The 24,286-nt window shown below is 38.7% G+C and overlaps 2 protein-coding genes across 3 annotated transcripts; one reads left to right on the top strand and one right to left on the bottom strand.

Annotated features, from left to right (window-relative positions):
* Positions 1–12,726: 12,726 nt before the first annotated feature.
* Positions 12,727–16,399, top strand: LOC122015213 (mechanosensitive ion channel protein 6-like). The gene is made up of 6 exons (XM_042571979.1): positions 12,727–14,713; positions 14,800–14,923; positions 15,029–15,322; positions 15,393–15,595; positions 15,808–16,086; positions 16,221–16,399. Exons 1-6 carry the CDS (start codon positions 12,735–12,737, stop codon positions 16,228–16,230), a joined length of 2,889 nt encoding a protein of 962 aa, XP_042427913.1. The 5' UTR covers positions 12,727–12,734; the 3' UTR covers positions 16,231–16,399.
* Positions 16,400–20,061: 3,662 nt separating this feature from the next.
* Positions 20,062–23,429, bottom strand: LOC122016700 (thiosulfate sulfurtransferase 16, chloroplastic-like). 2 transcript variants are annotated; one of them, XM_042574085.1, is made up of 7 exons: positions 23,219–23,429; positions 23,042–23,140; positions 22,831–22,938; positions 22,612–22,685; positions 20,980–21,050; positions 20,816–20,869; positions 20,062–20,371 (listed from the first exon to the last, which is right to left on the bottom strand). In XM_042574085.1, the coding sequence occupies exons 1-7, from the start codon at positions 23,278–23,280 to the stop codon at positions 20,297–20,299; spliced, it is 543 nt and encodes a 180-aa protein (XP_042430019.1). In that variant the 5' UTR covers positions 23,281–23,429; the 3' UTR covers positions 20,062–20,296. The 2 variants fall into 2 exon arrangements, with proteins under 2 accessions (XP_042430019.1, XP_042430018.1); XM_042574084.1 differs by having other exon boundaries at positions 22,831–22,947; positions 23,219–23,426.
* Positions 23,430–24,286: the final 857 nt, after the last annotated feature.

Raw genomic sequence — 24,286 nt, 5'->3', positions numbered from 1 at the left:
AAGTCACCTTTGAAGCCCTCTTCCTTGGCCTTCGACCCTCAGATGCACCCGAGCCAGCGGCTCCTCTCCGTGTCATCCTTCACATTGCCTTGAAGTTCGTTTCCCTCGGTTCCACTCCATTGCTCCTCGTCTGGCGGTCCCTCGGATGTCTTCCACACCATCCTTCATCGGCTCAAGGATCCGAGCCCTTGGATGAGCTTCCCACACTTGGCCACACCAAGTTCCTCATGTGTTTCACCAAGTCCTGCAAGACTCAAACACATATCAAACACATATGAAAGCCTAACTTAAACTCTTTGACACACACGTCAAAATCATGATCATACCGATCAAACTTGGGTCGATTGCACCAACACAATGCTCAAGCTACTACTCTAATTTGTTGTCGGTATAATTTGTTTATTGTTTTGTACTTAAATCTTTTAACCATTCAAGCTTATAGTGAATTGTCCAACGAAAGCACTCGGTGAGTGCGGACTTTGGGATGGAAGTTGTCGAAGGCTTCGAACCAAGTAAAAAAAACCTGTGTTAACTTTGTTTTTCTTTCTCTCATTTCTGTTGCTTTAATATAAACTCGTGATTTACAAAAAAGTGAAAAAGCAACGTGCGCTATTCATCCCCCCTCTAGCGCTTTTCGATCCTACATCTTCATCCTTGTGGGTTTTGGACTCTAGTACCTCTCATCATATGTCACTTAATTTATCATCTTTTATTTCTTTTTCTCCTAATTCATCTATATCTATTGTGGCCACCAATGATACTCCTATGTTATTAGTAGGTATTAGTTTAATTGTTACGTCTTTTTTATCTCTTACTGATATTTGTTATTTTTTTAATTTTACTTTAAATCTTGTGTTTGTTAGTCAATTATGTGAGTCTAGATACCTAGTCTCTTTTTTTTTCATCCAATTGTTATGTTCAAGACCCGTGATCTCATAAGCTGATTGGGATAGACTATAGGCAAAGAGGACTCAATGTTTTGGATCAACTCAGAGTACTAAAAGTTTGGCTTCGAGTATAGATTTATCATATTTTCGTTTGAGTCATTCATCTTCTAATTTTTATTTATGATATTCTCGTTTAGGTCATGTTTCAGCATCTTGTTTGTAGTTTTTAACTTCTACAATAATATTAGGACCTTTAAAAATTTATGATATTTCTGATTGTAGTGGTTATAAACTAGTTAAATTTCCTATTTTACCATTTTATAAAAGTTTTTCTTTTTCTTATGCTTCATTTGATTTTATAAATTCTGATGTGTGGGGACCCTCTTCTATTCCTACAAAAGGTGAGAGGGGGGGGGGGTCAAGGTATTATGTTTTATTTATTAATGATTTCATTCGTTACTCTTGGATTTATCGTATAAAATGCATGTCTGATTATTTTACCATTTTCAATAACTTTAAGGCTCTTATGAAAACAACATTTTAGTGTCATAAAGTGCTTGTTATTAGGGGTGAATATAATTCGAATGGTTTTTCACATTTATTTGCTTCTGATAGTAATATTTATCATTCATCGTGTACAAATAATCCTGAACAGAATGATGTGATTGAATGAAAATACAGACATCTTGTTGAAATAATCCATTCATTTTTATCTACCGGTGTTCTTAGTGCGTTTTAGAGGGAAGCAATCCTTACCGTTGCTCATGTAATTAATAAAATTCCCACCTCACATAAATTAGGCTTGTCACATTTTGAAAAATTGTATGGGCATGCTCTTGCCTATTCCTCTTTGTATGTTTTTTATTGTACTTGCTTTGTTAGGGTCGATTGATGCTAGGGGTGAATAGCTCATCGTGCTCCGTTGGCTTGCTTCGGTGTTGTTGATATGCAGCGAAAAGAACTCGAAATAAGACTCACAACGCTAACACATAGATTTACTTGGTATCCACCTCAAGAAGATGTGACTAATCCAAGGATCCACACGTGACACACTTCACTAATAAAAATACTCCTTCTCGGTAACTACCGGAGGTGGAGAAATCTTGTATAAGACTCACACAACAAGATATACAAGAAGAACGAAATACAAGCTAATACAATAACAAATCTTACAAGATTTACAATGAAGAAACCCTAGCTTGCTCTTCTTCTAGCTTGAATACACCTCTTGACTTGCTTGGAAGTGAAACAACACTTCTTCGCCAGCTCTATTCCAATCTTCACTCGTTCTTCTCCACCGAGCACACACACACACAGACACACCAGATCTTGGAGGCTTAGACTTTGTCCACATGTCGAGTGTAATAAGTTAGCCCCTTGGTTTGCTATGTGTTTTTTTGGGTTATGGTGTTGGTCAAAAAGGATATCATTATTTTGATTCTGTTAGTCAAAAATTATAAGTCTGTTATCATATTATGTTGCTTGAGTATATTCCATTCTTTCTATTCTAGCTAGTTCACATAGTATGATAAAGTTAGATCTGTTTGCATTAATTCTTTTAATATCGACACTGAGGAAGCTTCACCCATAGCCCCTACTAGTGGGTCAACCGAATCTTGTATTTTGGTTCCTGATATATCCGCTCCACGTGCTCCTCCTTCTGTCACTATCCAATCACCTCCTGAGATTACAGATGATCCTTCCCTCCACCGTCGTCAGTCCACTCATATTCGTAAATATACTAAACTACCATATTTTTGCTTATTCTTGTTATTCTAGTTCTTTTGCTTTATTTATTACATATGTTCATTGTCTTTCTGAGCATGTATCCTATAGAGAAGTTGTTCGTAACTCACTTTGACATAATACTATGGCTAAGGAACTAACTACTCTGCATTAAACTCATACATGAGATTTGATACTGTTGCCACTAAGAAAACATACCATTGGTTCTCGTTGGGTATATAAGATCAAAACTAAATTTGATGTATCTATCGAACGATACAATTTTTGTCTTGTGGCTAAAGGTTATTCTTAGGATTATGACATGAATTATGAGGAAACATTTACACCTATTGGAAAAATGATAACTATTCATTCTTTGATTATTGTTACTTCTATTTGTCGATGGATAATATCTCAAATGGATGTCAAGAATGTATTTCTACATAGTGATCTTTATGAATAAGTTTATATGACATCTCTTTCACATGAACCTAATGAAGTGTATAGGCTTCGTAAATTACTTCATTTTCTCAAACAAGTACCTCATGCTTGGTTTGAGAAGTTCTCTATAATGATTACTTTGCTTGGTTTTCATCATAGTAATTATGATTCAACATTGTTTGCCAGATGTACGAGTGCAGGTCGTATTCTTTTATCATTATATATTAATGATATGATTATTATTAATGATAATTCTGATGGAATTGCTTCCTTGAAGTCTGAGTTGGCTCATTGTTTTGCTATGAAGGATTTGGGTATAGTACGCTATTTTTTGAGCATTGAGATTGCTTATTCCCCAAAAGATTATCTTTTATCTCAATTAAAGTATATATCTGATCTATTTGAATGTGTACGTCTCACTGATAATAGAATCGTTGATACTTCTATTGAGATTAATGTTTGATATTTTCTATCTGATGGCCCACCTTTGTCGGATCCTAGTTTATACCGAACTATTGTTGGGAGCTTGGTTTATCTTACCATGACTCGTTCAGATATTGCATATGTTGTTCATAGTTAATTTGTCACTTCACCAACTACAATTCATTGGGCTACTGTTCTTTGTATTCTCAGGTATATTCGGGGTATTCAATTTCAAAGTCTTTTATTTCATTCTACTTCATCTCTGAAGCTACATACATATTATAATATTGATTAGGCTGGTGATCCCATGGATCACAAATCTACCATTGATTTCTGCATTTTTCTTGGTAATTCTCTCATTTCTTAAAAGAGTAAGAAAGAAAATGTTATTTCTAGATCTTCCACATAAATCGAGTACCATTCCATGGACTCAACTACTCGTGAGATAGTTTGGTTGTGTTGGTTGTTTGCTGATATGAATATCTCTCTTCATCAACCTACTTCATTATATTATGATAATCAAAATGCTATTCAAATTGGGTACAATTCAGTTTTATATGAGCAAATGAAACATATTAAAATTAATTGTCACATTACTTGTTATCATCTTCAGCTTGCCACCATCACATTGTCATTCACTTCTTCTAATCTATATGATATGTTTACCAAAACATATTTACTTCATGCTTTCATATTTGCTCTTGTTGGTGCAACATCCCTCAGGTCAAGGTTGACCTGGTTGACCAAGCTTGAGTCTTGGTTTGGGTTTCGATGTTTGACAATGCAAGGTTGATTGAAGAAGAGTCAAGTAGGTCAAGGTTGACCGGATACTTGACTGGGAAGTCCTAACTAGGATGTTAGGCAGGAGGAAGTCCTGGTGAGTGAAGCCAGGTGAAAGACCTAGTGAGTGAAGCTAGGCAATTGGGAAGTCCTAGTGAGTGAAGCTAGGCAGGAAGTCCTAGTGAGTGAAGCTAGGCAGGAAATCTTGGTGAGTGAAGCCAGGTGAAAGACCTAGTGAGTGGAGCTAGGCAGCAGGGAAATCCTGGTGAGTAAAGCCAGGTGAAAGACCTAGTGAGTGAAGCTAGGCAGGAGGAAAATCCTGGTGAGTGAAGCCAGGTGAAAGTCCTGGTGAGTGAAGCCAGGCAAGAGAAATCCAGATCGGTCAAGGTTGACCAGACATCTGGTGAGAGTCCAAGTAGGTCAAAGGGATTGACCGGATACTTGGCAAGAAGAGAAAAGTCCAAGTGGGTCAAAGGGATTGACCAGACACTTGGTGAGAGAGTCCTAGCAAGTCAAGGGAGTGACCAGATGCTAGGCATGATGTACCAACAGGTCAAGGTTGACCGGATGTTTGTTTGAGAGGCTTGGGACTTGGTTTTGGGCAAAAACCAAGAGCTGGATCGATCAGTGGATTGATCCAGAGGTCCCAATCGATCAGTGGATCAATTGGGACGTTGCTGCTTTGCGCGATAAGCGCTGGATCGATCCAGGAGTTTTTCCAGAGCACAGAGGCGCTCTGGATCGATCCGTGGATCGATCCAAAGCCTCCCTGATCGATTGGGAGCATTCCAATCGATCGGGATTCAACCATTAGCGTCGATTTAAGCCGCAGGCGTTCATTTCCTTCGGCATCTCTTCACCGATTCATTTCAGATCTTCACCAGCTCCTCCACAGCTCTTCTCAAGCTCGAGATCGCTAGTTCTTGAAGGTTCTTGGAGGCTCTTCCAAGTCAAGAGGCGGATCAAAGCAAGAAGAAGAAACTAGGGTTAGGGTTTGTGCACTCATTGTAAGCTTGTAAGCTTGTATTTCTTTACTACCCTTTCTTCTTCTTGTATTGAGTCTTGTAGGGCTTCTCCGCCTTTGGTAGTTACCATAAAGGAGAGTTCTATTAGTGGAGGGTGTGTGTGTTGGTGTGGATCCTTGGACTAGTCACCTCTTGTGAGGTGGATACCAAGTAAACCAACCGTGTTAGCGTTGTGTGATTTGTTTCTGTATTTTTCGCTGCACATCTTTGAAGAAACAAGCAACGCCGAACACCGGGCACGCGACGAGCTATTCACCCCCCCCCCCCTCTGGCTACTTTTCGGTCCTAACAAGTGGTATCAGAGCAAGGTTGCTCTTCACCGGAATCATCGCCGGAAGGGTCAAACATAATAAGAAGAGCTAGAGGGTGAAGAAGTTGAAGCAAAATTGTCAAAGTCAAAGAAATTCAAAAGCTCAACTTCTAAAATGGAATTCCGAGATGGGCTCGGATTCGACACGAGGGTGGCTCCACCATACACTTCCACGAGCTTCGATTCTTGGAAATTAAGAATCGAAAATTTTCTTATGATGGAGATAGAGCAATGGTTTGCTCTTATGGAAGGCTTCAAGACTCCAACAAACTCAAAGGGCAAAGTTCTCAAGAGGAGCGAGTGGAGCCAAGAGCAAGTCCAAAGGTGCGAGGCCAATGACAAAGTGACCAAGCTTTTGGTCAATTTATTGCCAAGCACCATCCTTTGCAAAATTGGAGAAGTTGAAGATGCAAAGGATTTATGGAGTAAATTGGCCAAGCTTCATGAAGAGATCCCCTCCACTGTACCTAACCAAGAAGAATCCAAAGAGGGTGACTCATTGGAGCAAGATCAAGAGGAGGACTCCGAAGTTGAGAGATGCTCAACTTCCGAAGAAGTCCAAGAAGAAGCTTCATCCTCAAGGGAATGCATCGAAGGGAACAAGGAGGGAGCATACTCCTTGTTTCATATTCAAGATGATGAAGCCTCCACCTCTAGGATTGAGGGGGAGCGATCCTTGGTGACGCCGGATCAAGAAGAAGGAGAAGCCTCTACATCCGGGTCAAGAGACGAAGAGGAGGAAGAAGATTCTACCTCCACAAGTCAAGAAAAATCAAATGGAGGGGAATCAAGGTCCAATCAAGAGGAAGCTTCCACCTCCGGATCCAAAGGAAAAGATGCCACCCCTACAAGCAAAGGTATAAATATTTCAATTAATAATAAAAATCATATTATATGCTTTGAATGTAGGGAACATGGGCACTACAAGAGCAAGTGTCCTAAATTGGCCAAGAAGAAGGGCCAAGTGGCACAAAGGGCAAGGTGAAGCCCAAGGAGACCATCCCCGGAACAAAGAAGAGCAAGGAGCACATTGTGTGTTTCTCTTGCAATCAAAAGGGGCATTACCGGAGTCAATGCCCTAAGGGGAAGAAGATGGTCAAGGCTCAAGGAGGAAGCTCAAGTCAAGGGGGAGCCTCTAAGGTAAAAAGGAAGGTAACTTTTATTGAGCCTACCCCTTTAAATTATGGTAAAAAGCATGATAGTTCTAACTTATATCATTTTAATGCTATTTACCATGAAAATAGGAAGCATGATAGCGTTAAGGAAAAACATATAGCTTTTCATGCTAAAACCACCACACCTAGAGCTAGGAATGTAGGTAAAAGTCTAGGCAAAAACTCTAAGGATTTTAGCTACAAGCCTAAAAATAAAAATGCTTATAAATTTAATGGAAAACCAAAGACTAAGGACTTAGTGATAGAAAATCAAGTCTTGAGGTCAAGGCTTGATAAAATGGAAAAGACCCTAAAAAGGATGGAAAATATCCTAAAAGGGCAAAATGAGCATAGCCTAGGTCTAGGGGTACAAAAGTCATCCAATGGCCATAGAGGTTTGGGATACAAACCCAAAGCCAAAAAGGATGTGCCTAGTTATCATAGGGTTCCATATAGTTATGGAACAAGCCCTAAGTCTAGTGGGCAAGCCAAAAATACAAGGGAAGATATCCCTAGAAGTATCTTTGCAACCAAAGTGACTAAGACTTCTAAGAAGTCTAAGAAAGTCACTAACAAGGTCACAAGGGAAGCAATCCCTAGAGTTAACCTAGAAAATGTGACCAAGGCTTCTAAGAAGCCCAACAAGGTCATTAGGAAGGTATCTAGGGAAGTTATCCCTAGTGAGTACCTAGAGCATCCAAGGAGCACCAATAGGTGTTGGGTTCCTAGGAGCATCTTCTCTACCCCATAGATGGGTTAGAGAGTGTCAACTCCGATTAGAAGGGTAGTTAACCCAACTTTGAGGAAATTGACACTCAAGGAGCATTTTCAAGGTTTTTGTTAACCTTTGAAAATGAAATGGAATTATTATTTACTCCTTGAAAGAGTAAAATGTGCCTAATGGTGGAAATTTTGATTTTATCTTAAAATGGCACAAATTGGGAAAATCTAGAGAAATACCAAGTTGGGATTTTGGTATTCTCTTAGAAATTTAAGGCAATCCGGGCCTTGATTTGTGTGATTACTCTTGAGGAAAAATGGAATATGCCAACATTTGAGGATATGCTTAATTTTTAAGTGGCATAAACAAATCAAGAGAAATAGAAATGTCAATTTAGGTTTTGGCATTTCTTTGAAGCATTTAGGGCAATCTAGGTTTAACGTTTTAAGTTATAACAAGTGGTATATTTTGAGTTAGCTAAGTGATTAAGGATACTTAGAAAGGTAATCTAGGTATATTTTATTTATGCTAAACCTTGCCATGATTGTTTGCCCATTATATGCCATGGCATCATGTTTTATTTTTTCTTCATGTTTTATTATGAAAAATCCAAAAATACCATGTCATGACATTCATACATCATGTAGTTATAGGAATCTTTCTTTTGAAAGCTATTTCATTTTGATGTATGCCATAACATTATTATGCATTGTGTTTAATTCCTTAAAAGCAAGGACAAATGGCATTTATCAACAAGTGTTTTCAACAAGTGTTGTCAACAAGTGTTGTCAACAAGTGGTATTAACAAGTAACATCCTAAGTGGATGTTCAATATCCACAAAATGCCTAGATAGATATGCATGATGCCTAGATTAGAGCAAAACCAAAATTTACATCTCACAAAGACCTATAAGATGACTTGTATGTGTTTTGTGCACAATAGATACAAGTGAGATGTTAGGATGATGAACAAAACTCAACATGTTGATTTAGTGCATTTCTTTGAGTTTTAAGTTCATCAAAACACATAGTTATGTGTTTTCCCATCATTGGGAAAGCTAATGTACAAGTCATGTGCATTAAGCCCAAGGAACATGGTGGGATATTGGTTGTGAAAATGTTTGTAAAATGATTTTGGAAAACCTTGGTGAAGGTTATCTTTTGATAGTAATCACCATTGAATAGTTAAATACAAACTTGAAGAAAACACTAAAGTTTTTGCAAGTTCTCAAGTTTGTGTCAATCCTTAAAAATATGATATATTTTTATAAAAAACTATTTTTCCATGATAAATTATACCCTAAATAATGTCTACACAAATTTTTACGATTTTTGGAATTTTGTAGAATTTTCTAGGGGTTTCTGATATTGGCTGAAATTGAATTTCAGCAATTTCAGGCCTCCAATCGATCAGTGGATCGATTGGAGTGCCTCAATCGATCAGCCGATCGATTGAGAAGCCATTTCTCGCGAACAGAAGTTCGCTGGATCGATCAGCCGATCGATCCAAGAAGACTGAATCGATCAGTGGATCGATTCAGCAGGGTTCAATTGATCGGAACCCAACTCCAATCGATTGAAGATGCTGATTTTGGCTGGGAAAGCTTATTTTCAGCATTTTGAACCTATTTTAGTCTAGGTAACCATTCCAAACCCCTGAAAATACATTTGTATACATAAAAAGGGTGTTTTCGTATGAAAAACAAGGATGGATTGGTTAAAGAAGGCTAAATTGAAGTTTAGGTTGAGGTTTGTTTCAAATTTTGAATATTTGAACCTCAAAACTTCTAAAATTGGGTTTCCTAAAGTTTTAGGGATTCCGAGTCATTGTTGGTGCAATGACAGAAGTTACCACCATGTCTTTAGGGGGAGGGACTCTTTAAAGACATGAAAATTATTTTTCATGAACCTTGGAAGGTGGTTAACCCTCCGTTAAGAACATGCTCAAGGTTGAGCGTTTGCACTTTAATGGGGAGTGGATATCCTCACTGTTCAAGTGGTTTCAAGTGGATAATGCTCAAGGATGGACATTTGCCTACATTGGAGGAGAATGTAGGGTTAAGGTTAATGAAGGGTATGGGACCTTCATTATCGTGTTGATCACAACGAGTGAAGTTGTGAACAACGATGAGCAACTCTTCAGGGGGAGAGTTTTCAACAAGTGAATTTATTGATGTGTGTCCAAAAATGGGGCATGGTTTGATGTGTGCCAATAGGGGGAGAATGAAAGGGAGTAAGTTAGGCTTTTATCACCTAGAGGGAGTTTGCCCTCTTAGGGTGAGAATGAAAGGCTTAACTTATGTATTCATTACCTAGTGGCATGAAGAAGGTTTAGGCTATGGGATTAGCCTAACTTACATGTGGTATTGTAAGTGATAGTGTTGGTATTGTCAAACATCAAAAAGGGGGAGATTGTTGGTGCAACATCCCTCAGGTCAAGGTTGACCTGGTTGACCAAGCTTGAGTCTTGGTTTGAGTTTCGATGTTTGACAATGCAAGGTTGATTGAAGAAGAGTCAAGTAGGTCAAGGTTGACCGGATACTTGACTGGGAAGTCCTAACTAGGATGTTAGGCAGGAGGAAGTCCTGGTGAGTGAAGTCAGGTGAAAGACCTAGTGAGTGAAGCTAGGCAATTGGGAAGTCCTAGTGAGTGAAGCTAGGCAGGAAGTCCTAGTGAGTGAAGCTAGGCAGGAAATCCTGGTGAGTGAAGCCAGGTGAAAGACCTAGTGAGTGAAGCTAGGCAGGAGGAAAATCCTGGTGAGTGAAGCCAGGTGAAAGACCTAGTGAGTGAAGCTAGGCAGGAGGAAAATCCTGGTGAGTGAAGCCAGATGAAAGTCCTGGTGAGTGAAGCCAGGCAAGAGAAATCCAGATGGGTCAAGGTTGACCAGACATCTGGTGAGAGTCCAAGTAGGTCAAAGGTATTGACCGGATACTTGGCAAGAAGAGAAAAGTCCAAGTGGGTCAAAGTGATTGACCAGACACTTGGTGAGAGAGTCCTAGCAAGTCAAGGGAGTGACCAGATGCTAGGCATGATGTACCAACAGGTCAAGGTTGACCGGATGTTGGTTTAAGAGGCTTGGGACTTGGTTTTGGGCAAAAACCAAGAGCTGGATCGATCAGTGGATCGATCCAGGCCTTTCCCAGCGAACAGAGAGCCTCTGGATCGATCAGTGAATCGATCCAGAGGTCCCAATCGATCAATGGATCGATTGGGACGCTGCTGCTTCGCGCGATAAGCGCTGGATCGATCCGTGGATCGATCCAGGAGTTTTTCCAGAGCACAGAGGCGCTCTGGATCGATCCGTGGATCGATCCAAAGCCTCCCCGATCGATTGAGAGCATTCCAATCGATCAGGATTCGACCGTTAGCGTCGATTTAAGCCGCAGACGTTCATTTCCTTCGGCATCTCTTCACCGATTCATTTCAGATCTTCACCAGCTCCTCCACAGCTCTTCTCAAGCTCGAGATCGCCAGTTCTTGAAGGTTCTTGGAGGCTCTTCCAAGTCAAGAGGCGGATCAAAGCAAGAAGAAGAAACTAGGGTTAGGGTTTGTGCACTCATTGTAAGCTTGTATTTCTTTACTACCCTTTCTTCTTCTTGTATTGAGTCTTGTAGGGCTTCTCCGCCTTTGGTAGTTACCATAAAGGAGAGTTTTATTAGTGGAGGGTATGTGTGTTGGTGTGGATCCTTGGACTAGTCACCTCTTGTGAAGTGGATACCAAGTAAACCAACCGTGTTAGCGTTGTGTGATTTGTTTCTGTATTTTCCACTGCACATCTTTGAAGAAACAAGCAACGCCGAACACCGGGCATGCGACGAGCTATTCACCCCCCCTCTAGCTACTTTTCGGTCCTAACAGCTCTGACAAATTTTTATTATTTCTAGTTGTAGTATTATGAGTTTAAGAGGAGCTGTTAGATTATTATTATTATTATTATTATTAGGTTTTCCTATTTATTAGGTATTAAAGATAGATCAATCTTCCTCTTTATTCTTCGTATTTAAATTAACTATATAAACATCTTATTGACTAACTTTTAATCATTGTACATAATAAAGTAAATCCTATTTTACTTATTTCTACAAGATTAATAAATAAATTTATTCGAACCCTATTTATAGTGATACATTTGTTTATTATATATATTTTTTACTATTAAATATAAATAAATAAATTTTGTTAAGCTGAACACCGAGTTATTCCCAAACGTTCAATTTGTAATATGAAATGTTAATTATAAAACAATTATTTCAAATTGAGGTCTGAAATTTTGTGCTAATTTTTTATTTGATAATTGAAGTATCAGATTATTTATAATCCTGCTAATCCTAGGGGAAGTTTTATCTAAAAACACATGAGAGTCCAACCTCCTAAATAATTTAAACTCCATTATCTAAGATGTCCGTCACATTATTTATCATCATGTGATAGTCTTAAAAGAAAATTGATCGGGTTAGGTAATATCAAACTTAGAATGATCAAGGTAAATTAAGAAATATATATATGAAAACTTATTCTGGTAATTAATATTCTCAGATCTACTATCTATTACGAAAATATTCACAATAAGATCACACCGTAGTCTAAATTGCTTCAAGAGGGAGAGTTAGCTTGATTAGTATAGTAAAATAGGAATAATGGATGGAAAAAAATAATTGAGAAAATTTATAGAGTGTTTTGTTTTTCTTTTTATTTTTAAAAAATATGTATTTTTCTTTTCTTATAAAATAACTGGTAGATATTTTCTATTTTTTATAAAATAATATCTCTAAAAAATAAATATGAAAATTATGAACCACCCAATGTTTGAGAAAAAAATAAAAATAAAAAATTTACAAACCATGATTTTGAAAAGAATCAGAATTAAAGAGCGACACTTTTCTCGTGACCGCGAAACGGACGCGTGTCCCTGAGCAGCAATTCACCATGATTCCGCGCCGCGCGCGACTAGACACTGCGCATAGGAAAACGACAGCCACAGCCACGCCCACCGAGACGACTTTCCACGTGTCCATTTCCTCGCCGTCTCGTCTCCCCGTCTCACGGCGTGCCTTGAAGCGTGTCCCGGCTGTCGCCAGTAGCAACAATTAAAAAACAAATCGCAATGAGATTACCGGATCGAGGGCGATTAAATTGCCAACTAAACCCGATTAGTCGACTGTCTAAAAGATTAAACGTGGCGTTAATTAATTAATTAATTAATAATTTGGTGGTTCTTTGAATGCTAAATTATGCGGAGTAGGTGTATATATGGCAAACATCAGTATTATGGTGCTAAATTTAGATTCGGTTCGACTGCCTATTCCGTTCTTCTCGTTGATCTCTCCTTCGTTGTACGCCATGGATTCCTTTCGAAGATCCTGCAAGTCTCATGCTGTCTCGCACAAGTATTCTTCCTCGCGCAGCCTCATTAACGATCTCGAGAAGCAGCCGATCCTTCTGGAAAATGATGTGGCCGAGCACGGTAGTGAACTAGAAGTCAAGATTGACGGAAACAGTCACCACCCCGGCGCCGCCGCCGAGCGGATCGGCGGCGGGAATGTTCCCAATAAAGTGCGGAGAGAGTCGAGCTATGAGTTCTGGAGGCCGGAAGGTACAGATAGGGGCCGAAATGAAGGCGGCGGCTCCGGCCTTCGTGATGAGGATGGGGGAGACGGGTTCAGCTTCATGAGCCCTAAGACCAAGTTTCCCGGGGAGGAGATCGCGGAGGATCCGCCGTCGCGGCTCATCCACACGTTCCTCGCTCAACAGCGGGCTAACGGCGAGGAGATGGCCCTTGACATGGACATGGAAATGGAGGAGCTGAGAAGGAATTCCTACTCTCCCGGACATGTATTTGGCGGCTCCATGGATCACCGTGTCTCCTTCCGAGATTCCTCCAGAGATGAACCCTATCCTGATCAGCAACCCCCCTCCTCCGAGTCCGACGACAACGATACCGACGACCCGGATTCTGGACTCCGGCATAGAAAGGCGTTGACGGCCAAGCCTGACCAGGTTGGCGCCGGTGAGGAAGTGCTCCGCTGCACCTCCACCTCCTCCCTCCGTCGCAACTCCACCATGCTCTGCTCCAAGACGCGATCGAGGATCTTGGACCCAGCGCCGCCTCCGTCGTCTCCGCCGCCCCAGACGGCGGCGACCGGTAATGAAGAGGTGAGGAGATCCGGGTGGATCCCCAAATCAGGGCAGGTCAAGTCTGGGTTCATCGGCAAGTCACAGCGAATGGATGAGGAGGACGACGACCCTTTCATGGACGAGCACATCCCGGACGAGTTGAAGCGGAGCGGCTTCAGTTGGCTCACACTCCTCGAGTGGGTGAGCCTCGTCCTCATCCTCGCCGCGTTCGCATGCAGCTTATCCCTGCCCTCCCTCAGGCGCATGACGGCTTTGGAGCTCCACCTTTGGAAGTGGCTCCTCCTCCTCTTCGTGCTCATCTGTGGCCGCCTCGTCTCCGGATGGGTTGTCCGTTGGATTGTCTTCTGGATCGAGCGCAACTTTCTCCTCCTCCGCAAGCGCGTCCTCTACTTCGTCTACGGTGTCCGGCGGGCAGTCCAGAATTGCCTGTGGCTCGGCCTCGTACTCCTCTCCTGGCAGTTCTTGTTCGACAAGAATGTGCAAGCTCGGGTGAAGAGCGGCAATCTTCATTACGTGACCAAGGTCCTGTTCTGCCTCCTCGTAGCCAACCTGTTCCGGCTCGCGAAGACCCTGTTCGTGAAGGTCCTTGCCAGTTCCTTCCATGTGAGCACCTACTTCGACCGCATCCAAGAGTCTCTCTTCAATCAATACGTGATCGGGATACTATCGGGGCCCCCGCTAATGGAGATTCAGACCATAAAAGAGGAGGAAGAACGGACGGCGGCGGAGGTGCAGATGCTGCAGAATGCAGGGGCAAGGATTCCGACTGAGCTCCAGGCTGCCGCATTATCATGTAAGACCGGCAGGGTCGCTGGGAATGACAGCGTCGGGAAGAGTACCCAAATTGGAAAGAGCACCAAGCTTACGTCCCCCAAGCATCTGGACGAAGGGATTACGATCGACGAATTACACAAGCTGAACCAAAAGAACGTATCGGCTTGGAGGATGAAGAGGCTTGTGAGAATTGTGCGATACGGGACTCTGGCGACCCTCGATGAGCAGGTTCGGCAGGGCGCCGGGGAAGACGATCCCGTGACACAGATATGCAGCGAATTTGAGGCAAAGGCCGCGGCGAGAAAGATCTTCAACAATGTCGCCAGACCTGGTGCCAAGTAAGTCTTTTTGCCCAGTTCTTGAGAAAGTTTAGTTGGACCTATTCAAGACAACTGATTAATTGAACGGATTAAAAAAATTTCAGGCATATCTACTTGACTGATCTTTTGCGTTTTATGAAGAATGAGGAAGCTATAAAGACAATGAATTTGTTTGAGGGAGCACAAGAAAAAAGCAGGGTCAGCAGACGATCTCTCAAGAACTGGGTGGTACGTACTGACTACTTTTTAGTTCTTTTGATCCTTCCCCCTTTGCTCTGTGTTGTCACATTGTATGTGAAGACATTACGTAGGAAAGTTGATCCAATCCTGCAGGTTAATGCGTTTAGAGAACGCAGAGCGCTTGCTTTGACTCTGAATGATACAAAGACTGCTGTAAACAAACTCCATCAAATGGCAAACGTTATCGTCTCCATCATTGTATTTGCTATTTGGCTGCTTATTCTGGGAATTGCCACCACCCATTTCTTTGTTCTTCTAAGCTCTCAGCTTTTACTACTAGTCTTTATTTTTGGCAACACTTTGAAGATGGTCTTCGAATCTATTATTTTCTTATTCGCAATGCACCCTTTTGATGTCGGCGACCGTTGTGAAATAGATGGAGTTCAGGTACTTCTCAGCTCATACACATTCTGGTAGTATGGTAAATAGCTTCTTAAAAAAATTTCTAATTTTCCAGATGTTTGTGGAGGAGATGAATATCTTGACTACAGTTTTCTTAAGGTTTGACAACCTTAAGGTTACATATCCGAACACCGTTCTAGCTACCTTGCCGCTAGGCAACTTTTACCGGAGTCCAGATATGGGTGAATCTATCGACTTTTGTATTCATGTCGCAACTCCTGTGGAAAAGATTGCTATCATGAGAGAACGAATACTGGGGTAAGAACTAAGAAATTTACACTTTTACATGTTGTCTTACAGATTACACTAACATATATTTTCTTAGTTTTGATGGCATATTAATGTTCTCACAAAGTTTTGAATGTTAAAATGTCATTATTCTAGTTCTTCAACCTGATTTTTTAAGAATAGTTCTAGTTTCGTATCCACTTTACAATATTTTCAACGCGACTAATCAAACTCTTTTGCAGGTATTTGGAGAACAAGAAGGAGCACTGGTATCCCGGCCCGCTGGTCGTTCTCAGAGATGTTGATGACATGAACAAATTGAAAATATCAATTTGGATGAGGCATCGTATCAACTTTCAAGATATGGGAGAAAGATTTGTGAGAAGAGAACTTGTTGTCCAAGAGATGATCAAGGTATTGAGAGAACTAGATATCGAGTATCGCATGGCTCCTCTTGATGTAAATGTGAGGAACATGCATGTTGTCAATTCCACTCGCCTACCATCTACCTGGACAACTTTCAATTCCTAGGAAACTCTACATGACATTTTGCTTCTATACCTAATGACTTTCTCATCTGATCATTGCCGTATAAAAAGAGTCAAGGATACTATGACTATTCCACTGGTTAACTACGATGGCTTTGGTTGAGTTATACTCTTTAATTTCTAGACTGCGGTTTCTATTCAGGTGTGGGTTTGGTCATGCTTCCTGTACTATAAGCCTTGTATAATGGCAAATGGATCCTACCAAAATATTAAACAGTTTGTCAATAGATTTATCAGATGAAAGAAACAAAAATAAAGTAATCAAACATATAGATTTCGACTCTTACAAATATGAGAAATACCTTCACAAGAACAAGCTTCGGGTTCAGGTTGATCCAAAGGTGATATAAAGAATGTTTATTCTCCTCTTGAAAAGTTAAAAAGTTTTTCATGACTAATTTGTATAATTTCGATGGCATGGAAAGTCATAATAGTGAAGACACATGCATTAAGGGCATCTCCAATCCATCACCAAAACACCAAATTTGGTGTCAATTTGACACCAAATTGCTCCAACCCATACATCAAAACCCATCCCAAATATGGTGATGTGAATAGTGCAACACCATATTTGGTGTTGCACTATTCACATCACCATATTTGGTGATGGAGAGATTTTTTTATTTTTATTTTTATTATATTATTATAAAATCAAATGTAATTAATTAATAATTATTATTTTCTTTTTCTTTATTTATAGTATAATTAAATGTAATTATTATTTATTATAAATTTAAATTAAGTGCATTTAATAGAATATTTAAATTTTATTATGTATATTTGTAAATATTTAATTTATTAAAATTATTATTTTAATTTTATTTAATATATTTTAATTATAATTACATTTATAAATTATGACTAATTTCATAAACATAATATAATAAAATATTAAAATTTTTGATATGCATAAATATACAATACATTACCCATTACATTGACATACAAAATAAAGATAGTAATGACATTAAATTAAAATATTACTAATACAAACTTAAAAACATAATTAACTAAGTTTAACAAACAAGTACATGGTACAAACAATATTATTAAAGCACACATAAACTTAAAATTACTTTAATAATATTATAATACTAATATTCAGGAAGATCACTAATTAAAAATAAAAATTATATATATATATATATATTAATTAGTTGGATACTAAATTTTAAAAAATTTAAAATATCAAATATTAAGAAGTATTAATTTTAAATATAATAATTATCATATAAAAAAAATTAATAAGAATTATAGAATATTCTTTTTTGGTGTGATATGGTGATGATAGATTGGAGTTAAAATAGTGTTTGGTGTTGAAATAGCACTATTTTGGTGTGAAAATTGTACCAAATTTGATGATGTGCATTGAAGATGGTCTAACGGCACTACAAAAGTATTTGCTATAGGGTGCGTGAGAGGGAATAATCTTGTGACTTTAAAATAATCGGTGCGTAAAAGCAAAGGCATAGAATAAAGCAAACCAATTAAGAAAATAATACAAGTTCAATTTTACTTCATTTAAAACATTGGACGATTCTTACTTTAAAATTCATTCATGTCCTTTACACTTTTATATGGGTAATTCATCCATCAATCGTTTCTTTACAAAATATGAATTGGTAATAAAATTACCAACTTTAGAATAAGAAGTACATTAAAGAAAACAAGAATAATAGTAAGCAACCACTACACGTTATCAAAGTCTAAGTTCGTTTGAGCATGTAGCGATGTCGTGTCTTTCTTGTATCGTTGAGGCTTAAAATTCAACAGTACAATGAAGTCGGAGTAGCAAAATAGTAGTAGAAACACATATCACGAATGTCTACTTGTTGCTGGTCGAATAGGCCTTTTAAGCAGTGTCCGAGAGCGCCTCTAGCCTTGTCCAAAGCACCTCTAGCTCCAAGAGTTATCCCCTTAACTTCAGATTCAATAAACCCTGCAAATTGTGATTTCTATCCCCTGGAAAGCACCTTCCAGGCGCTCTAAGATGCCTCCGTGCCAAGTTCCAAGGCACCTTTTCGCATAGGGTCTTCGACGAAGGCATTCGAGGCACCTCCAACAGCGCAGGAGGTAGGGGTGTAAATGGGCCAAGCCGCTCGTGAACTATTCGAAACTCGATTCGATAAAAGCTCGTTTGAGCTCGTTTAATGAGGCTCGTTAAGATAAACAAATCAAACTCAAGCTTCACAATATTCGACTCGTTAGCTCGTGAACATGTTCGTTAAGCTCATGAATAAACTTTTAAATAAAAAAATAATAGTTTTGATATTGAATTTATAGATTTTACACTCTACTTATGGAAAACATAAATAAATATATTAAATTTATTTATTAGAATAAAATTATAAATTTTAACAAAAATATTATAATTTTTTAAAAATATATAATTTAGTTTTTAATGAATATTTAAATTTATAATTTATATTTATTAAACTCGTTTAGACTAGATAAAAACTCGAATAAGCTCGTGAGCTATGACTATATTCGTTAAATAAAGCTCGGCTCGATTATAAACGAGTCAAACTCAAATATCCAAGAGTTCGGCTCGGCTCGGCTCGATTACACCCCTAGCATGAGGTGCCTCGAACATTGTTCACCCGAGCTATTCTTTATGCATTTCAGCTTCTGTAAAATATATTTGTTCAAATACCAAAAGATACCCTGCAAAATAAGGTTAACACATTTATAAAAATATTATTAATTAAATCATGTCTTCGCAAGACCAAGATCTAGTTATGATCTCAGTTTAGACTTCCAAAATGTACCTAAACTGGACCAGCGCCTATAATCACACTCGAACTTGTTTTCACTGGATCACTTTTCTCTAATGACTTACATCACTTACCGCTTGTAGTCAATTGACTTACCTCTTGATCCACCAGGTCTTCCCACCAGTTGTCAACTCCGCAAACTCAATTGGACTTCGGTCAACTATCAAGTCCCGTAGGCCTAGCCGAACTTCATACCAAATATTGATGTTAGACTTGTGCAGCCGACAAGAGAGGGTGAATTGCCTTTCAAAATGAAAATAGAACCTTTCTCAATCTTTTGAAATAAAAGATTGATAAACTAATAAAAAGAAAGAGACTACCGATTTTTGCTTGGTTACAATCGGAAAGGTTGTTAATCCAAAACTTTGAAGCAATACTCAAATTCTCCTTTCGTCATAGGCGGAGAAGCCTCTTACAAGTGTTGGAAGCACACAAAGTAGTAGAACACTTAAAGAAACTCGTATACAAGTGATTCTAGACTACTAGGATCATGACTATATTTATAGCCCTGCTCGGGATGCCTGGAAGGGTTCCAAGCGTCTGGAGGGGGTAAAATTTTATCCCCGTCATGATGGCTCGCGCCACGTCCCGTTTGGCTAAATTTTCAACTCCGGACGCTCAGAATCAAAAAGTCAGCATCCTATTGACTTTTTGGTCCGGGTCTTCCGCTCCGATTCCGCTCGCTTGGATGATTTCGACCACTCGAAATATGACTCACCGAGTCCATCTTCCGATCTTCTCGAGCAATCTTCCGCTTTGCTTCTCATCCATTGGAAACGTCGCGCGCCTCCTTTTCGTCAGCCAACATCCCTCGAAAGTACCGAACCGTCGACTCTCTCCTGTGTCGTCCTTCTCGTTAGCTGCGTCTATCGCTTGACCTTATGTGATCTTAAGTTCTTGCACACTTAGACAGAGGACATCAAAATATAACATGACCTAATTTAATTTGATTTGATCACATCAAAACTTCCACGAGATACTTACAATCGGATCACTCTGTGACCTACCTGGACTTCGTGCCAGTTATCATATCCTCAGACCTAACTAGACTTCGACCTAATATCAAGTCCTCTAGATCCACCAATTTATGCATACTTAATAATAAGATTAGATAACATAAAATCTAACTTTAATCTATTTATCATTCATCAAAATCTAAATTTAAGCATGATACTAACTGTACCAACATTTGTTTCATAAACTTTTTGAATATAGCATCTGGTTTAAGTCACAGCTGAACCTCTGCAACGACGTTTGAAATCACGGGATAACAGGGATATTGCACCTTGCAAATATACAAGATGAAAAATACCCAAATAATGTAAGGCGATGTAAGTTTTTGAACATTGCATGTATGTAGCACCCACTGCAACATGTAAGTTTACAGGGTGCAGGTTAGTCCCATGCGATTAGTTCTCTGTTGGAAGTCCGTTCTGCACCCAAGCTGAATAACCACCAGCAACATCCGTGACACAGGCGAAACCCTGAAAAAGAAATCCTTTCTTACTAGTCTGGGAAACGATGTTGTAGTCGCGGTTAAAATTCTACTAACATTTTGCAATTATTGGTAGATTGGTTGATGTGAAATAATAAAATTACAAAATAAAATTATTTCAGAATAGTGTAAGCTCTTAAAAGAAGTATACATCAAACAGAATCTTGGAATGTGTATTAGAGCATCAATCAAATTGTGACTCGCCTATTAAGACAATATTTTGTGTCCTTGTTCCATTTCCCATCAGGTGCATTCATCCTTAATTTATGGTTGATTTGAGATGTTAAACAATAATGAATCCCTTACCAAATTTTAACGGTTATACTAATGATAGTGCAAAAATGAGCCCACGCATATGGTGTTAATTGTACAATAGGCAACAGAATTGACAATTCATTCTGCAAAATTAGAATCACATTTGCGAACTACTTACAACTTTTGAAAGCTCATATGCAGCCATTAATGACCTTTTCCCACTTAAACAACCCTGTTAGATAAGATGAGAAAGAAAACATTATTTGAGACTTAAAGAGACATCATTATCTGAAACTCACTTCAAGACTTGAATACACTAAAGAATGAGGTTTGATAACGAACTATAATTATCTCATCGTCCTTGTTGAAAGTTGATAACACTTCCTCCAAAAATTTTGGGTTCTTTGACATTCCTGTATCAAATATGTCTCTTGTTAGTTACATGGTGAATGCTGAAATGACTACAATTATCCAATTCTTGACCACTAGGATGTTAATATACATGCTCATCATGGAAAACTAACAATATGAACAAAGTTGAATCTGTATGCTGTTGTAGCAAATTGGGAAGTGGCACGTCTCTGGTGAAAGTCAATATTGAAGGTCCAAGGAATGGTCAGACTAGATCTACTTGAGCACCTTGACTAGAATTCCACCATAGATCTGATCTATAAATGGGAAATGGATGCTTTGTTGAGGGGGTTCTGATATGCGACGTATGACAATAATTTTAGGAATTCAAGGCAATCCAAGTGGCAACTTGTCACCCATACCCACTGCAGGCTACCTCTGATACGCCCATTATTCTCCAATCCATCCAACCAAGCTTAATTGTTTCCCCATGACCTTACAACTTCTTCCTTTGTCTCATAACCTTCTCTTAAATCAAGCCCTGAGCATTTGATCTAAATTTCACCCATATTGATATAGCTAGATCTACCTCGGTGGAACCATACCCACTTCAACCAACTCTATACACTTCAGCTTAACCAGTTTAGCTCCTTTTCATAATACAGCTCACTAGAAGCAACTTAGCCATTCTCAAGCCATTCCCCACTCAATGTCCGAGCAAGCTCCTGTAGTCAGTAGACCTCCTTATTGTATTAAGATTTACCATGAAAGATTGGTGTTGTCTGAAATATGTTGGGAATGAGACTAAATGTCAGGAGGAGGAGAGACAGATCATGCGATCAAGTTATTCCCTTAGTTTGTGGTGGATAGAAAGGAGATGCCAAAGGTCTGATTCAAGGGTGGTAAGTGAACTGCATGCAACTAGGCTGCTTAGGGATAAGATCTGTGTGATGGGCAAGCAAAGGCAGATAGGAGTGCTGAGAAGGTGGATTCCAAAGTCCTGAGAGCCAAGGATAGGAGGATAGATTGAGAGTACACTTGAGAGAAGAAGATAAGAAAGAAACTACCTATGGTGAAAATTCCATTTACACTGGAAATTCAAAAGGAGCAAATACTAAAAGAAACTTCATAAATATTGACACATGATGAAAGCACAAACATCTCAAAGCACATCCACTCTTTCAAAAGCATTACATGGGACCTCAGAGGCATTGATATTCTAGATAATCTCAACCACTTTAAAGGGCAAGCTTATACATTGTTTTAAAGCGTATCCTGTGGGTAGTAAAGTAACACGCAATGCAAATGACTATGCAAGCTTATTCTATGATGTATTTTCTTGTCGAATTTAAATGATAAACTACTCCAAAGTGGTTGGTTGCTTAAATTAGTGCAACTCATAATACTGCCTGACTAAATAATCCATGAAAAATCTTAAATATCTTATCTCACTGGTTAAATACAAAAATTAACTACAAAAAGATGTAGGAAACAGAAGATAGTTCGTCATATAAAGAACTAGTTGGAAAATAGTTTTTTTTACATGAGATGTTCAAATATGAAAAGAAGAAAAAGTGGAACCTGGAAACAAAATAGCATGCAGTGAGCTTGATTATAGACTACCTGAGTTAGTCTTGAACATGTAAGGAATGTTAATGGCTTGTACCGCATGTCCCCCATTGAACTCCTCCACCGTTCTATAAATCGATCAAATTACCAAAGAAATAAACGCAGGAGTCATCTTAGTCATCCAACAGATGCAGGATTAGTGACTTACAAGTCATAACGGATGTTTGCTACGGTTAATTAACTAGGAAATAAATAAATAAAAAAAAAAACAACCTGACGTCGAGGTACCGATGCCCAGACTTGAGGAGCTCGTGGGCGACGGTAACTGGCACAGACCTGACCGTCCCAGCTTCTGCGTCGCTCGCTTCGGATGACATCGACCTAATGCAACTGCGAATTCATTATTTAACATGACACCTTAAGCCAATGGACGCGCAGAAGAAAAAATAAAAATCTAACCAAGATCGATCGTTTCATATATCACCTCAATCTATTTCGGCGAGGATTCAAGGCGAAGCTCGTCCCACATCGACGGACAGAACGGAGAGGGGAGAAAGAATGAAAAGCCGCGGGCGGCGCATTCCTGCAACCAAAACAGATTTTCGATGAAATGCCCCAAAGGGATTGCTGTTTGTTAATGGATCGCATGATCCGCTTTTACCTCCCTGGGATCGGAAATATGTGGAGAAGGAGCGACGAGCGAGAGAAGCACGTAGAAGACATGGCTGTTTAGGTTTTGCTTTCGCCGGCCGGCTGATTTACAAGGTTAAAGATAGACTTAAAAATGAGCAGGCGCCGGTAGGAATCCGAAGACTCGCCGTGCAGACCAAAGGCAGCGAACATCAGCAGCCTCCTGCCTTTTCCTACACGTTCGAGAGTATGACATCGTATTACGTCATTATCAAGCTGAAATAACAATCGAAGTGCGAAATTAGCGAAAATATGGTGCTCCCTGACTGACGGGACAGGGAAAAATACAGTTGACATAAATACAAAAATAAAACGGGGACTCTATTAAAAAAATCCTATCCATCCTTTTGTAGCAAAAATAAATAAATAAATAAATAAATTTAAAAAAAAAAATTATGTTCAGCTCTTATGTGGAGGAAGGATTAACAGTAAATTATAGAAAAATCTTTAACTTTACATGTAGTTCCTATGTCTAAAAAATTTTATTTTCACTCCCTGTATATAAGATTTCATTTATTTCAATTCTCTGATGCAAATATCATTACCTAATTGTCTTTCAAATTTTTTAAGTACAAAAAATTTAAAAATGAATATAATTCCTTTTAAATTATAATTCAATATATTTCTAACCAAATTCAGTACTTTAAACAAGAATCCAGTATATTTATATCAAAATTGACCTCTCATATGTTTTAGGTATAAAAAATCTAAAAATAAATATAATTTCTCTTAAATTTGACACTTTAAACTATATTCCAATATATTTTTCTATCAAATTGAACATGACTTATTTCCTACTTAATATAATTCCTTCAAAATTCAGCACAATTCAAAGAAAATCTAATATATTTTCTATCTAATTGAGTATCATTTAAAGAAAATCTAGTATATTTTTCATCTAATTAAGGTGGAAAACAAGTCGTGCTCAATTTGATAGAAAATATACTAAATTCTATTTTAATGTGCTAAATTTAAAAAAAAATTATACTCATTTTTTGACTTTTTATACCTGAAAATATCAGGGATAATTAGGTAAATT

This window comes from Zingiber officinale, chromosome 8B (genome assembly GCF_018446385.1).
Source record: "Zingiber officinale cultivar Zhangliang chromosome 8B, Zo_v1.1, whole genome shotgun sequence".
Lineage (NCBI taxonomy): Eukaryota > Viridiplantae > Streptophyta > Magnoliopsida > Zingiberales > Zingiberaceae > Zingiber > Zingiber officinale.
Note: the sequence above shows the minus strand (reverse complement) of the source record. Positions and strands in the feature narration are given on the sequence as shown.